Below are 16,760 nucleotides of genomic sequence, written 5' to 3'. Positions count from 1 at the left end.
AGGGTGATGGAAATTGGGAAGTAATGGACAGTAGAAAGGCAATAGAGGAGACATACAATCTACTTTTATCTACATTGAAAACTTCATGAGTGAAATCCTGGCCCTATTGATGTCAATGGGAGTTTTGCCATTGACTTCAATAGAGCCAGGATTTCACTCTAAATGTGTTTAAAATACTACAGCTAGAAAACTGTACATGTCCCCAAGTCCCTGTATTTCTGTTTCCTCCATCCCATCCATGCACCTTGCTCTCCTGTACTTTCTCTTCATTCCCTATTCTATGCTTTGCCCATTTCCTGTCTCCCCTTCATGCACCCTCTCTTTTTACCTTGCCAAAAGTTCCCATTTGAAAATTGGGTAGACAAGACAACTTCCCAATACATAAAATATCACAGGTGAAATTCTGTCCAACTGAAATCTATGACAAAACTCTCATTGACTTCAGTGGAGCTAGGATTTCACCTTCATGGCTTTAAAGCCTAATAAATTGGAATGTTTCAGGGTTAAAAGTGCTGGGTCCCATTAATTAAACAACTAAATGAAGCACCAATTTTTAGCTTAAACTTTTTCAAAATCTACAAATTGTTTTCATAAACTGTTTTTTTAATCCCAGGAAAACAGTGGGTTAGAAATTAGAGAAGGTTTATTTAATGTATGGCTTCCTACCCTTTGTATGTGACTTTTCCATCGACTGTAGATGCATGTTCAGAATTTACAAGAGATCTACATGCTTATTATGGCTGTTACATACCACAGTTTAAAATGAATTTTTCTTCAGTAAGACATACACTTGTTGAACAGAAGCACCTATATTGCTGTTATATTTAATCTTTCCAGATTTTTACTTTGCAAATACTGATAAATACATTTAGAAGCATGATAAAATACATTTATACATATTCCAAATTGTGTAAATACTGAAAGCTATTTATGTTATTTTCCCATAAAAATCACAAAAAACATTTTCTGCATAGGACAAAAGTAAACAGAACTTTTCCATGATAAAGAAAAAGAAAGAACAGCAATGTTTTCCTTTGTTTTAAATATTAAGCCAATTATTTTTCAGAAGACATGAACAGGAGGAATAACTCCAGTCATTGAAATGCCAAGAATATTCACAGCACGAGCCACCAGCTTACTCTTATCTAAATCTAAAAAGCCAGTTAGTTTAAGGTTTTGAAAAAATTACTTAACTTCACTATTAGGCAAGACTTTATCACATATAATGCTTGGATTTTTTTCTTACTTTTTAAAAACTAATATTTATTTATATTCTACATGTATATTTGCATATACATATACAGACTGAATGTTCAAAGATCTGTGCACATATTTGCAGATATCCAAACTTCATGTACAAAACACCAAATACATGCATGCAAGTCAGGGTTGTGTATATGCAAAGATGTGGTCATATATAAATTCATGACTATAACAGGGCTTTTATATGCAAGGTCTGTGGGTGCAAAACTGCACATACTTTTAAATATTTTAGCTATATGTTTTAATTGTGATATTATATTATGGAGGAAAAAACATATTTGGTACAAAACCATTATACATAAGTAAGCATACAGATATTTGATGCAATTTTTTCATACAACAGATTCACAAGTAGTTCTGTAGAATTTAAACACAAAGATGGGAATGAGTATTTGGTACAGATTTGTTATACTTGAATAGCTATTTATTCAGTATTTTTAAAAAAAGAGTGCTAAATGATGCTGTTCATCTAGTTCTATTTATTTTTACCTATTTTATTATTTTCTTTCTATTTTTGTACAATTGACAATCACATATTAAACAACAACAACATAATTTAAAACTACCTGAATCACAGCTGGAGACTTTCAGCTGAGACTGTTGATAACTGGAATATGGCAGCAAACCCCCCATCTCACCAAGAAGGGAAAAAAGTAATCTGGCTTCCCAAGTATTCTAAGGGCTAGATCCCACAAGGTGCTGATGAGGTGTCAACTCTCAGGGTGAAATCTTGGTCACACTGAAGTCAATAGGGCCTTCAATAGGATATCACTTTCTGTGATGTCCATCACAGTTAAGGGTACTCAGCACTCTGCAAGATACCTTAGCTCCTTGCAGGACTAAGTTCTATGATCTTTGCTCACTGGGACACAGGAAGCACCCATGAAACAGATATCTATAGCATGCAGAGGCAGTGGAATTAGTTGCAGGGTTCAGAAATTCTAATCCCTCCTTTCCATCGCAGAAACACATCAGTTCCACCTGGGCAGGGCCCTCTAATGCCATGGAGAAGACAGGATTGACCTCAAAATGTTAAAACACTCAGTGAAGAAGGAAAAATATTACAAAAATAACTACTGTAGGACTACATTTAAGACACATTTACCATTCTGCTCTAATTTCTCATGAGTCCCTTTTATCATTCCAAATTGACATGTGATACTAGCATAGAATTTCTCAACTTCATTCAGTTTTTTATGATGCTCCTCCTTTGCCATAATGTGCACTTTCAGCTTTTGATCCTGTTGGAAACAGGAATCAAGAATTAGTTTAATGAGCAATTCTAGCAATTATTATTGTGCTACCTAAACTTTCAGTTATTATTAGACACAGATGAATCAAAGCATCAAACTCAACCAAAATTATTATGAATAAAATAGCACTGCAAAGAAATTTAAAGAATAGTATATTTTGATGATCTAAATAAAATAATTTCAATATATTATTTACTAAAAACAAAAGCTCATCATTTAGTACTCAACAGTAGCTAGGGATTTTAAAAGTTTCTGTCTTCTAAAGGAAGCATTTGAAATGTAAGTCACCTCTCAAAACAAAAGTTAGGCTCAAACTGGTTAAGAATATTGAAACACAAATGCAAATCAGTATCAGAATAATAGACAATTATGGAATAAACCATTCGCAGGGGAAGTTTCTTCTTAACCGCTGCCAGTCAGTGGCTTTTTTATGCCCTGAAACATGAGGGATTACATCCCTTATATATTTTTAACTCAAATAATCTCTTGAAGAGTGATATCTTGTGTCAATGAGTTCCAGAGGTTAATTATGTGTTGTGTCAAACATATTTCCTTTTATCAATGTTAAGTCTATTGTTAAGTCTATTGTTCCACTGGATGTCCCATTGGTTCTTGCATTACTGGAAAGGATAAATAGGAGTTCAAGGTTTGCCTTTTATATATCCATTCATTTGAGAGAGAGAAAGAGAATCCGCATTTACTCATTTCCTCTTTAAACTAAACAGTAATAACCTTTATTGTCAACCCTCATATGGAAGTCTTTTCAGTCCTCTAATAACTTTCATCATCTGTCTCTATCTCTGCTTTTTTTTAAGCAAGACAAAGTGAGTCTTTGGTCCAACTTCAGTTGGTGAATGACACAAGCTTTCAAGATACACAGACCTCTTCAGATCTGGGAAAGGTACTCAGTTCGTCACAGCTAAATACAAAGTGGAATAGGTTTGGTTAGCATAAATAGTTAACACACTGAATTTAAGCTTCACAACTTTGCTAGATGCTAAAAATCATGGTCTTAATAAAGACACTGGATTTTTGCCTTATTACAGCAATCTGTAACCCACTAACCCCCTTTTTTGGTCCTATGACTGCTGAGGTCATAACAGCCCACTTTACCTTGAACAGTCACTTACACTACATGTTAACTACTTATGCTAAACAATCTGTTCCATGTTGTATTTAGTTGTGACACTGAGTACCTTTCCCAGATCTGAAAAAGAGCTCTGTGTAGCTCAAAAACTTGTCTCTTACACCAACAGAAGTTGGTTCAATAAAAGAGATTACCTCACTCACCTTGTCTCTTTAATATCCTGGGACCAACACAGCTACAACAACACTGAAAACATCTTTTTTTTCTGTGATGTGGTGACCAGAAATGAACAGTATTCCAGGTGACAGGTATCACTCATTTATTTTAATGCAATTGTAAAACTACTTTTTATCCTTTTCTTTACATTAGGTTTTAGTCTCTTTTCTGTTTTGTTCTGGTGTATTTTTTAACTATTTAATGTGTCCAATTTTCCTTTTGATTTCCTTTAAAAATACTAAGTCAAACTCATCCCTGTGTAACTCCATTAATTTACTTGGACATACATTGCATTTGTTAACCCACTAGGGAACATCACAGAAATCAAACAGGTTGGGCCAAATTCATTCCTGTAACTTCAGTGGAGTTTCACAGAGATGAATTTAGCCCAACCTTCTTGACTTCTGTGGTGTTCCCTTCTTGCGGGCTAACAAATGCAATACAAGTTCAAACATCAGACGATAATAAAATGTGATGGTAATCAAAAGAAATGGTCAACATAAGACTAGAAAATAGGATCTATATAATACAAATTTTCATGATGTATAAGATATGAAATTAAACACAGTACAGCAAATGGAAAGTTGTAATGGAAGCACAGGTAAAGAAATGGCAACCACTTATAAAATCACTTCCAGCTGTTCAGCTTATGAATTGTTACTTAATTCTTCCCTCTTTTCCAACCCTTTACTTATGTTAGCATAGAAAAACCCTCCAAATAACTGCATTTAAGTAAGCTAGGGATATGAATGAAACCAACAAAAATAAGAAAAGAAAGTTAATGAACACATTTGATATTATTTTTCCTCTAACAATGATTCAGATATGTTTATTCTATTAGATACTTACACATGCGGTGCAAGTTTTTCTTCTGCAAGTTTTTCATCGGGCAGGGTGGTAGAAGGAGCCAAGCCTAAACAGACTGCCCTCTAAGGCAGGCATTCCTTGCTGATAAAGCATGATCAAGGGAAATAGCTGGATTAGGTAATATGCCATCTCAGCTGTGCATCATCAGCATGGCTTGAAAGAAGTATACCACAGAGTCAGGCTTCAGTGCCAGACATACCATATCAGGCCATAACTGAATCATGGCAAATCAGTCCCACAGATGGTACCACTTGTGGCCAGTCCAGGAATACCTATGTGGTGTCTCCCATGCCACCAGACAACTCAGAGATTTCAGTAATGGTGGAGCTACCCACACCCATTAAAGACTTCCTCTCCAGTTTTAGGTTTGGTTCATTTGATTCAGTTACTTATTTGATAAACCTCTGACCAATATAACCACCACATCATTTCCTGGTCTTTGTTTCTTTATTTGTGGCCTGGCACTAAATAATCCATGCTTATCTTTTCTTCTTGCCTCTAGCTCTTGTACTCTGAAATAGCTAGGCACAACATGATAAGCATGTCAATTTAAATTGAATTTCTTTTCTGTTATCTGTGTGCATGTCAAAACCTTAAATAGATCTAAATATAAATTTATACATGGGTATGTTCTCCTCCCGCTGCAGGTACTTTCCATTAATCTTAAAGGTTTGATTAATTTTCATCTTAATGAGAGTTATGTGCATACACTGTTGGGCAAATTGACCCTTTACTGCAGGAATTATTTTTAAACCCCTGGCCTATTTTAGCAATAAGGCATTACAATACATGCCTCGTATTTAAAATATTACCAAACTATGTGTATATTAAGAATCACAAGTATTGACAATACCACACTTTGAACAATTATGGAAAAATCTGAAGGAAGCTTTTCCCAATCTTCTGGGTTCCCCCCTCCAAGATCTGCACATTTTTTGCATTTTGTTTTTTACTTTGCATAATCTATTTTGCATAATTTACGTTGCATAATTTATATTTTATCTTACTGATTTGCCAACTTCTTTCCTGATGCTAGGTTAACATGCCAGTCTCCTTTCTTCCTGGGGAAATGGGATGTTGTTGCCTTTACATATTCTGGGTGGATGTTCTGCTAGGAAGAACATGCTGATTTGCTATTTGCCAGTGTTCTTGCCGAGGGAGAAAGAGACTGGCCTGCTGCTCCCTCAAAACCTGTCCTTGGCTCAGCTGGCTGGGCCATTTGCCACTGGCCCAAAGATGCTTTGTGACACTTTGTACCTTAAGGTGGTACCCTGAATCCCCCATATTCACCATCAGGTGATTATGAAATGTTTTGTACAATAGATGCCTTGTGAGGTATCATTTAAAAGTCTTGATCTGTTGAACACTAATAGCTTGTTGGACTGTATGTAATACCATTGTATGTGAAGTTATGAAGATTTGTTGTGTGTGTATTACTGAAATATGTTGTGAGGTTGGGAGATGCCCACAGCAAACCTTTCAGTTGCAACAGAGGACTAGCCAGACATGTACTGATGGCCCATTTAAGGGAATCCCTCTCCCAATGACCATCCCAGATGGTTCTCAGAGAAGGTACATAGGCAGTGGAGACTGCCTGACCAATGGGGACTGCCTGACCCCTACATCACAGCAACTTTCTAGCAACTGGTAGAAAGTATAAAAGAGAGACAGTGACATCATCACTTGGCCTCTCTTCCCCCATCTCAACACCTGGAGGAACGTTTGAACTGAGGAAGTTTGGTGCCAGGTTGGAAGGTGGTCCAGTCTGTGTACTGAGGAACTGTAACCTGCTTGTACCATGTTAGGATGAGACACTGCTTGATTCAAATCTTGCTTAGCTTGTTTAAGTTAGAATTTAGACTGCAAATGTATTTGTATTTCTTAGATAACCAACCTTGATCTCTATGCCTGCTACTTATAATCATTTAAAATCTATATTTCTGTACTTAACAAATCTGTTTTTTATTTTACCTAAAACAGTGGGTTTGGTTGAAGTGCTTGGGAAATTTCAGCTCAGATTACAAAGGCTACTGTATGTCCATTCCACACTAAGGGAGTGGCAAACTACTTAATTAATTTTCACTTCCCAAAAGAGCCTTGAGCAGTTTAAGATGGTACCATTCTGGTGTGTAAGACTGGGAAATTAGGGGGAATTGGTTGGAGCCTCTCTATTGATGGTTCACGAGTGGCTGGGAGATCATTCATGTAATTAGGGTGTGTTCCTGCCTGTGGATGCCTGTGTAAAAGTTCAGTGCCTGTCAGAGGCTTGTAGCTTCACATCAACATCACAGTGTGAGAGGCAGCCCAGGTTGGTGCATTTGGATGGCTCAGAGGTCCCACAGTCCAGGCTGCATCCCGGGGATCCATCACAGTTTTTCTGGTGGAAAAACTACACTCCTGGCTTCATTCCCAGTAAAGGTAAGCGGGCTGGTTTGCCACTTCCCCCTTTGACCTCCTTCCCTGCAGAGATGTAAAACACTCTTCCACTCAGGCACTAAAATCCCTTCCCTAAAATAAAATAAAGGAAACCTGGAAGGAGTTTGCAGGAGAGAGAGGGTTTGATCTTGGAGTTTTCATAGAAGTCTGTTCCTACCAGAGTAGGAAGCCATGGAATCTTACTTCTCCGTTCTACAATCTGATACTCCATATGAATGAATAACTACAGTGCCCTTCACTGAAAATAAAGATAAACTGGGATGGGGAGTGGAATTGGTTGTGGCCATTTTGTTTGCTGAAGTAGAGTGATTTCTTGGAGGAATTAGGCGAGGGAAATAGCTGAGGGCCAAATAGCTTGCTGTGGAATTGCTCACATCTGAGGATATGCTGGAATGGAGACACTAGTCAGAGATAGGCGGTGAAGCTGAAGGTGGTAATTGGGAACTGAGGCCTGATCTACACTGCCACCAATAGTCTATGGAAGATACGCAAGCTATGTAATGTAGCTTGCATATTTCCCATTAACATACTTACGTTCACGTAACATGGCATCTTCATGGTGCTGCATCGAGGAGAGACGCCCTCCCGTCGACGCAGCCTTACTCCTTTTGGGGAGGTAGATTACCGGCGTCAGCCAGAAAGCCCATCTGGGATCGATTAAGCAGGTCTCCATGACAAGCTCAATCGATCCTGTTGCATCAATTGCTGCAGAGCTGGCAGGGTAGACATACCCTGAGAGTACCAGGGAGATGGAGAAATTATTATTGCAGGAGACCTGATGCAAGATGATGTGGAAATTATGCAGAGAGAGCTATCAAAATCTATAAATCTTCAAAACAGGAAAATGTGGCCCATACAATAGTTCCTGCCCAAAATAATCTGGCATATAAAATGAGCATCATATAAACTGATGCCTTGGAATTTCTGAGAGGCCATTTTTCTCCCTATTTTTCCTAAAACGTTTATCTGTTTTCCACATGACAATCTCAAAGTCCTTATACTGCCACTATCACTCACAACGGTTACAAATCTATCATCTTTATTCTCTGAGAATCTCTTTGATTTCAGCAGAACTACTCAAGAAGTAAAGCTGTCAGAACTGGACCCAATCTAAAATGCATTAATGCATTGCTAGATAAATCGATTGATCAATAGATAGATAGATAATTGAACTTCTCTCTACCTCATCTAGTTCCTATCATCATAGAATCTGAGCACCTATTATGAATAAAGCTAAGAGAGTATGAGTTATAGAAACTAGGAACACGTCCAAAAAAAGTGTTTCTAACATGTTTCCCCCCATATTCTAGAAAATTATTACGAGTATCTATTTATTCATCCAGGTTCTTACAGTGTATCAGTACTGGAGTGTCTGAGTGTTTTCAAGGCATCTGAAGACAATTATTTAATGATTATGAGTTAAAAATGTATATATATATACAACATAAAATACAGGGATATATAAATAAGCAACATTTAATTAGGAGGCATATATACATCTCTAGTTTGCAGACTAAAAGTGTTGTGATTTAAATATTATTCTTTTTCATATTGAAGATGGAACATGGGAGTTCAGTAAAAGGCAGTACTTGAAGTGTTATAAATATAAATTCAATAATTTTGTATATTTGAACATTTTTCAGATAACAAGTACTTGTTTAATGACAAATACAAGTTAAAAGTGAAATAAGACAAAACACATTTTATGTTGCCTTTGATCTTTAACTTGTAGCCTTATCTCCCAGGTCAAAGGACACATTATTCAATTTCACCACATTTTGTGTAAAACCACTGTAGCGTTGAAGATGACTTTCAGTACAAATGTCATGGTACTTAAAGATAAACTGGACTCTAGTTTTTGAGCTTCTTAATTAAAATCACAGTTTATAATGGTCTGACAATATTATCTTTATTCTTTCCAGTTGAGCAGCAGCAGAATTTTCACAGCTTCTATTCAATCAAGCTTAGCAATGTTTCTGCAGCTCGCTCTTTCACTTCCTAAAACACAACAGGATTCAGAGTGACTAAACTGCATGAGTGTCTGAGGGAGTAAGTTGTCTCTCCTCTTCTTATTTTTGTCTCCTTGGATCAAATCTAAACTCTACTGGGGAACTAATATTAAAAAATAACTCTAAAACACCCCAAATGTCATATTATTATTTCTAAAATATTAACTTTTAGACATAACATGATCCCTGACTATCCCATCCTAGTGCAGCCAACTCCAGGCCATGCGTTAAAATTTTAAGGATAATTATTTTTATGTTCTGTAAAACCAATCTTCACTGGCTCTAATAAGCAAAAGTTAACAAACCACACATGCTATACAAATTATGGAATATTTCAATTTTAGAAAAATAAAGTATTCTAAATGTTAAATTAAGGGTTTTTATAAACAATTTGGAAATTGTCAGAATATACGAAAAAGCAAAGAAAAATTTCAAGTATTTGATATATAAAGAGATGATGTGACCTCTTTCTTTCAGCTAGGTCTAAACAAATAATTACTTTTCATAGCTCACTTCTAAAATTCTGTTAATATTTTCACTGTAATCTTCCCAATCTGTCATCGTTTTGTCATTGTAAAAATTTTTGGCCCCTTTATACATATGACATATAGTCATGTACAGTTTTTGCAGTTTCTTACCATTTCATTCAATTTCTTCTGTAAAGTGTATTTTGAAATCTGTAAAAACACAAAAAAGCTACACAATTAATGTTACAGTAACATTTTTCTTTACCAATCTTTACTGAGAAGGCATACCTATTAAATATTTTTTTATATTTTCAATGTGCCTAGAAGATTTTGTTTCATTTTTAGTCAACCCAATGAAGTGTAATACCCTCCTTTTGGTTCAATTACTGTAATGGTTCTTTTCCTGTAAGACTAAGATTATAACATTTCACTTATTTAAATATCTAATGAATGTAAAAGAAATCAGTGCAATTCTAATGTAAACATAAATTAATGTAAAAGAGAATAAACGTGTATTATGACCTATACATTATTTTAATAATGTTTAACATATTATAAGTCAACACAATATTTTATTAGTAAATTTTTATACATTTATCAGAATTTAAAGTACAGGTTTGGTGACCAAATGTGAAAATGTCACCTACTGGTATCTGTGAAACTTTCTCATGACTTGTAACCACTTAAATATAGTGTTTTACACCATATTTTATTATAAATAAATTAGATCTCAGTCCCATTTTCAACTAAAGCAATGGCAAAACTCCTCATATGATGGTTGCAAATAAGAGGTGATCCTCAGATATTGTCAGGGATACAGAGGATTACTAAAGAAAAAAATGTAATAGCTAAGAGTCTTGTTTATGTAGACCTTGTGCAAAAATGTGTTCTTTCTAGCAGAATTAAGTCCAGAGAACAATGAATCAATTTAAGGTGGAATTCTGACAATTTAAGAAAGTGATTTAAAAACTAAGAGTGATGTTATAATCTTGAGCAAAAATTTTACTTTAAAGAAAAGAATGGGAGAACCTATAGTATTTAAGAATTCAAACTGAGGATCCCACAGCTGACTTTGGAAACTCCTTCCCCATTCTTTCACTTTGATTTCCAAACCCTTTTTCCTATTGCTTTGTCCTATCTTTCCCTACCTCTCTGGTTTCTCCACCTGTTCCTTTTCAACCCTACACATCTCTCTCCCTTGTTCTCCATCATCCTCACACACTGTTGCATTCCATCTTCCTGTCTTTCCCCTCTCCTTCTTTAGACATTCTTTAAATCCTGAGTCTGCTTGTGGGCAGCTGAGGCTGCTCTAACTCATTCCAGGGGCTGAAATGGGCCCTGGGTCGGGGAGCAAATAGGTGGCTTACAGACACAGTTGCGACCCCCTACTCCTTTGAGCCCTGCACACAGCAGAACTTGCCAGATGTACAGATTAAACCCTACATGCACTGTTATATCTAGGTATAATAGGCTGGGTTAAGGAGGTTCAACCTCAACTCTGCATATATTTGCTTTGATAAATTTAAATCAGATTCTTAATGTCCTATGAATATTTTTATTTCAGTTTATCTTACTTAAGAAAAGCCAGAGAACCATTATTACACTTGCTGTCTATGTATCATGTCCAGCAGACCATGAGCTACACTATACACCACCTGTTCTATGTTATGGTTTGAACAAGGCAAACAAATCCTTGCAGCATTTTGCACAGAAGGCTAGTCTTATGGAGAATTTACTTTTAAAATATTCTCAGCATTAACCAGATGATTAAATATGTAGAGTATCACACCCAAAGACACCAATCTACAAAGTAAAGTTAATAAGAACAGAATATGTAATGCAACATTAATAACCATAGATCCAATTACCCATTGCTAGAAAATAAATTCTAATAAAAAACAAATTAAAGTTTGAAAAACAGTAAGATGTTATTAATGTTTAAAATATTAGCTTTATGATAATACAAGAAATTCTACTTAAACATTAGGAAGAACCATGAAAACACCTACAACAATTATAATTACTGTTTCCTCATTGATGGCAAATTTTTAAAAAATGTCGCTACACTATTTAGAGTAATTCTTCCTTCATCACGTGCTTAACTGCTTTGCTGAATCAAGGTCAGATAGTGGAGGAGAAAGAACAAAGTATATCAACTCAAACTGGAATTTTAGATTTATCATCCTTCAAGAGTTTATTGATAAGAATTAAATTATCTTTTTTCCCTCCAGAAGGACAGTATGCAATGAGAGAGATGAATGGAGGGAATATTTCTAATCTGATTTGGAATTTCATTCAGATCCAGAGATTTGACCACATTTTAGCTAATTGATTTTAGTTAAGCAGAACAAATATAAACAAGTTTTTAGGGTAAATCGTAACACCAGCTGAAGGAATCTAGGCATCTATTCTCCAATAACACTATAAATACTTCCAAATGTGAGACTCTTTTAGAGAAAGGAAACCTAAAACTAAGCCATAGTAACTAGCCAAGAATCTGTGTACCCAACCTTCAATACCATAATTACATATATAAAAACAGCGTGAGATGCTGTACTTATGATAAAGTTGAGCCATAATACCAAGAATCTGGGTGTCTATCCATAAATAATACCATTTACCCATGCCAGCACTAGTCTGAATGTGTTAATGCCACCAGTCTTATTGAAACTTCTCTTTCCAGTTAATCTGCAATTGCAGAACGCCTGAAGTATAATTACCTTCTTGCTCAGAGCAGAATAAATAATTAGCCTACTTAGCCAAAAGTAGGAAAATAATTAAGAGCTTGCAAAATTTGACATTTGGAAACACATTACACTGTCAGAAATTCTCTCGTTCCTTAAACCAAACGTTCCCTACTCCTACTTTCTAGAATCTCATTTTCTTTTATGTCTTTAAGAACAAAGTTATCATTAGCTACCTTCCAATATTATTTTTTCAAAAGCCTTCTCTACACTGGAGATTTTCCCTTATTCCAGCCATTGTGGCCAGCCTCCTGCATAGCTGCACCCATGCAATGCCTTGTGTAGATAAAATAAAATGCTATAAATCACAGCTTGAAATGTGTAGCTTGATCTGATTTCAAACAGTGGTAAGCTCAAGCAGTGCAAATAGTGACTTTGTCAGGCAGGGGTCAGAGGTTCAGTGAGTAAGTTGTGGACTATGTGAAGAAAATGGTAAACTTGTGGCAAAACCAGATGAAGGAGCAAAAGTAACAGTACGGGCTTGAGGCCCATGGTGAGCACCTGTTTAGGAGTCGCAGGCCAAGGCTTCCAGAGAGTGGGAGGAATATCTCCTTCACTTCTCTGTAGTCTTTAAAGAAAGAAGAAGGCTATGTTGTGAAGAGAGCAAATGACTGTGTTTTATACTTCATTAAGTTTTTTTTTATTTCCCTAGAAGTCCTCTTAGAAGGGAAGAACTAAATTAAAAAACCCTGAGAAATAAAGCAAGACTGCAGACTGGTGAGGGAAACTCAGATAGCAGATGCACCTGGCTGCTGGGAGGTAAGGTGCACCAGTACAGGAAAAAAGAAAGTCAGAGCTCCCAGAAAACCCCCTTTAAAAACAAAGAAAAAAGGAAAGGTTTCTACTTAACAACAATTAAAGCTATATGAGTACTGCATTTAACAATAAAGTTAATTTACCTGTAATGTTTTTAATGTTTTATTCAGCCCATCCATTTCTTTTTCTTTTGTTTCTACAGCAAGCTGATATTTGCCCTTTAAACCAGAAGTCATACTTTAGTATTTGGAACAACCAAACACATTATGACAAAAACTTGTCAACAACAAGTGTTAAAAAGATAAAGCACAACTCTACTGTGATAGATTCTTGACCACAGAGAAAAATGCGCATGCAAAACAATCATGTAGCACTTCGCTAAGTCAATATTTGAGTATTTAGAAATCTGCTAAAAAGAGACTAAAACTGAAAACATAATGGTGTTTCTTCCCTACTTAGGAGCAGTCAGGGAACTCTGGACTCCAAGTGGATTATTTCCTTTCTGGAAGAGAAATGTGAGGCATAAATGCAGGGATTAACTAATTATCCCAGTTTTGAACCGAGATATTAAACACCAAATCATCACAATGTAGACCCATTTACCTATAAAATGGACCAAGATCTTCTCAGAAACAACTTTTTCTGTTTTCTCAGTCAGCAAAGTCAGATTCTGATCTCAATTACCCTAAGTAACTCTAAGGGCTGGTTTACACTTACCTCGTGACTCGGCAGCAGTCGATGGGAGTTATGCAAACTACACAGAGTAGCTTTTTGAGGGGGTGGATTTACTCAGTCGACTTCCTGATCGATTGAGCGGGTCTAAACTGACCGCTCAATCGATCCAGAAATATCATCTGGCGGCGGCGAATTTAGGCATTTAGACTCCCAACTTCCACTGAAATCAATTGTAATTAGGAGACCAAATACCTTTGAGGATTTGGGCCTTTGTCCCAGGAACAACATGTTCAACTCTAGTGTGTTCTTTCTTTCAGTTTCCAAAATGCTGTTGGTTAAATTATGTGCTGACCTTATGCAAGCTCCCAAAATAACCTGTGTGAGTAAAATTACTTCAATGGAATGCATACAATATTAGTGCAGAATTTGTCCTTTGTGTTAACACAGGATGGTCAATGTATTCATTCAGTTACATTAGTATAAATCAAAGTGATTACTGATTCCAGTGATAACGGTATAAATCAGTGCAAAATTTGACTCTTCACCACTAGCTGTCAAAGAAAATTGGAAAACACCAATCAGGCTGACACCTAGAAATGTGTGGAGATGCTGTACAACCTAAAAAGAGCTCTCCACTCCCTCATGTTAACCATTAAGTTCGAAGGCACTCATTGTTTTACACTCAACATATTTTTAAACTGATTTAGGTAAAGTGATGCAAGATTGTGTACAGACACTCTTATTATAGTTAAACAATTTATTATGATTATTTTGCTTAATCGTGTAAAAAAAGGGATGACACTAAACTGAAATAAGAGAGTCCACACACAAATTTGCACTGGTATAACTATATTGGTTTAAAAACATATCTTTTGTAAACCAGTGCAATTTTCTGTGTAGATAAGGTCTGAGGGCCTGTTTACATGAGAAAGTTGTTCCAGTTTAACTTAAGTTGGTGTAAAAACCAATTGAAACAGATACAAAATCCTTTGTAGACACTCTTATTTCAGTTTAAGACTGACTTATTTTGGTTTAATGTATGTGGCTAAAGAAATGAATTCAACTGAATCAACATAAGCCACTCAAAGCAAAACAAGAGTCTCTACAAGGGTTTTGCACTGGTTTAACAAAACCAGTTTTTAAACACATCTGTAGGTAAACAAATGCAAATTTATATATAGACAAGGCTTGAGACATAACGCCTCCAAGAGCTTCTGCTGTGGTGACACACCTTTGTACCTTTTCAACAGGGGACATAATCAAGGCCCATGTATTCACATGACTTTTTTTTTTTTTTTAGTGCAACCACTCCTTAAAATTCCAGTATAATATGTATACTCCTATTTGTAGGTTATAAAGATTTTACCAAAAGTCCAAGGTGTATAAGTAACACTAGAATCTCCTTTTAAACAGAGTTGGTTAAAGCAACTGCAGGATTAATCTATATGTAGCAGGAAACTTATCATGACCAATAAAACATACTAAAATTGGGAGACAAAGTATGTTGAAGGTCAATTGTTGATACTGAAGAGACAAGAGTAACTAATTGGTATTACAGTAATAGCCTTTCTTCAATAATAAGTTAAATAAAACACACTCCTTTGCAGGTTATATCTATTTGTTGCTTGGTCAAATATCAGGGAACATGGCTGCAAAAAAATCACATAAACATTTTTATCTATTATTCATCACCTTGGAGTCTCCACCCAGAGACTAAAAACTACAAGTGCCTGTTCAAATACAAAACCCACACCTTTGTACATCCAAATCTTATATCAAAGGAAAACATACAGTGAAAATTATCAAGATTTAATCTTTTAAAATGATAAATACAGAAATACACAAATAACACTAAAGTTGTAATTTAAATTGAAATAAAAACAGGAAATTTCATGTTAGAGCTGATTTATTTTCCTTAAGTTATGATGTATTAATAACAGTACAAGAGGAAGGGTTAAGAGTGTTAATATTGACTTCAAATTTCCTGTCTTTTGTCACAACCTTAACATTTAGTATTTTTAAATGTAATTTCCTTGTTTTGTTTCTTTTCTTTAAAAATGTGGCTACTATAAAGTACTCAAGTATGAAACACCATGTGTAAAAATACTATGGTATTACAAGAGACATTATTGGGGAGACATAGCAGAAAATTCATACTGCTTTCCTATAAATCTTGCAGTTTATAGATTAAATATAAGGTTTGCAATGCAAATATTACAAAGCCTTAAAGTATTAGAAGCCAGAATTGAGATTCTAATATTAATACTGTACTAACCTATATCCTATATATATATCTCAAACTTGGGGCCTGATCCTGTTGTCCTTACCTGGTCAGTGTTTTGCCAGAGGAGGGCTGAGCCACTAACTTCCAAAAGTGTATAACTTCTATTGTGTGTGTGCATAAAAACTGTAGCAGTCAGCTATTTAAATAAAAGCTTAAACTATATACTATATAGGGATCATTATTAATTACTAAAATGAGGTCATCTCTGGGGTCAAATTCAGCAACCATTTAAGAGAGTGCACTTTAACAGTTGTTTATGAAAAATACCTTATCCACTGAAACAAGAGGAATTTTAGGCAGGTACAATTACTTAAATCAAAATATAGCCAGGGTAACCTTACAAAAACCATCAGTATTTTTCATTCTCTGATTAATTTAATATTTATTTTTGTGCAGCTAAGCTAGTATACTATAAGCATTATGCAAAATTAGTATTTTCTTACTATATGTTTGTACAGCACCTAACACATTGGGACCTTAATCTCAGATGGGTCCTCTGGGCACTACTGTTATAAAAATAATTAATAATAATTTATTATTATTATATGATCTTTTATAGTTTATACTCAAAACACATGTAATGCACATTTTAAATTTTATAACACACCTATCACATATTTGTTCCATTGAATATAGAAATAATACAATTACACACAGTACCTTTTCTTCTTCCATGGTAAATATCCTTGCTTGTAACTTCATT

General features: G+C 35.4%; 1 protein-coding gene across 1 annotated transcript in view; it reads right to left on the bottom strand.

Moving 5' to 3' along the window:
* The window catches only part of CCDC73 (coiled-coil domain containing 73), a 140,685-nt gene that overhangs the window by 67,392 nt on the left and 56,533 nt on the right, over positions 1–16,760 (bottom strand). The window contains exons 5-8 of the mRNA XM_067532112.1: positions 16,718–16,753; positions 13,242–13,316; positions 9,770–9,808; positions 2,369–2,504 (exon numbers count right to left, since the gene is read on the bottom strand). Coding sequence (XP_067388213.1) covers positions 2,369–2,504; positions 9,770–9,808; positions 13,242–13,316; positions 16,718–16,753 — 286 coding nt within the window. The remainder of the gene's footprint in view (positions 1–2,368; positions 2,505–9,769; positions 9,809–13,241; positions 13,317–16,717; positions 16,754–16,760) is intronic.

This window comes from Emydura macquarii, unplaced genomic scaffold, assembly GCF_026122565.2.
Source record: "Emydura macquarii macquarii isolate MOO-44397 ecotype Brisbane River unplaced genomic scaffold, CSIRO-AGI_Emac_v2 contig_3240, whole genome shotgun sequence".
Taxonomy (NCBI): domain Eukaryota; kingdom Metazoa; phylum Chordata; order Testudines; family Chelidae; genus Emydura; species Emydura macquarii.
The sequence above is the reverse complement of the archived record's forward strand: the minus strand, read 5'-3'. Positions and strand labels throughout refer to the sequence as shown.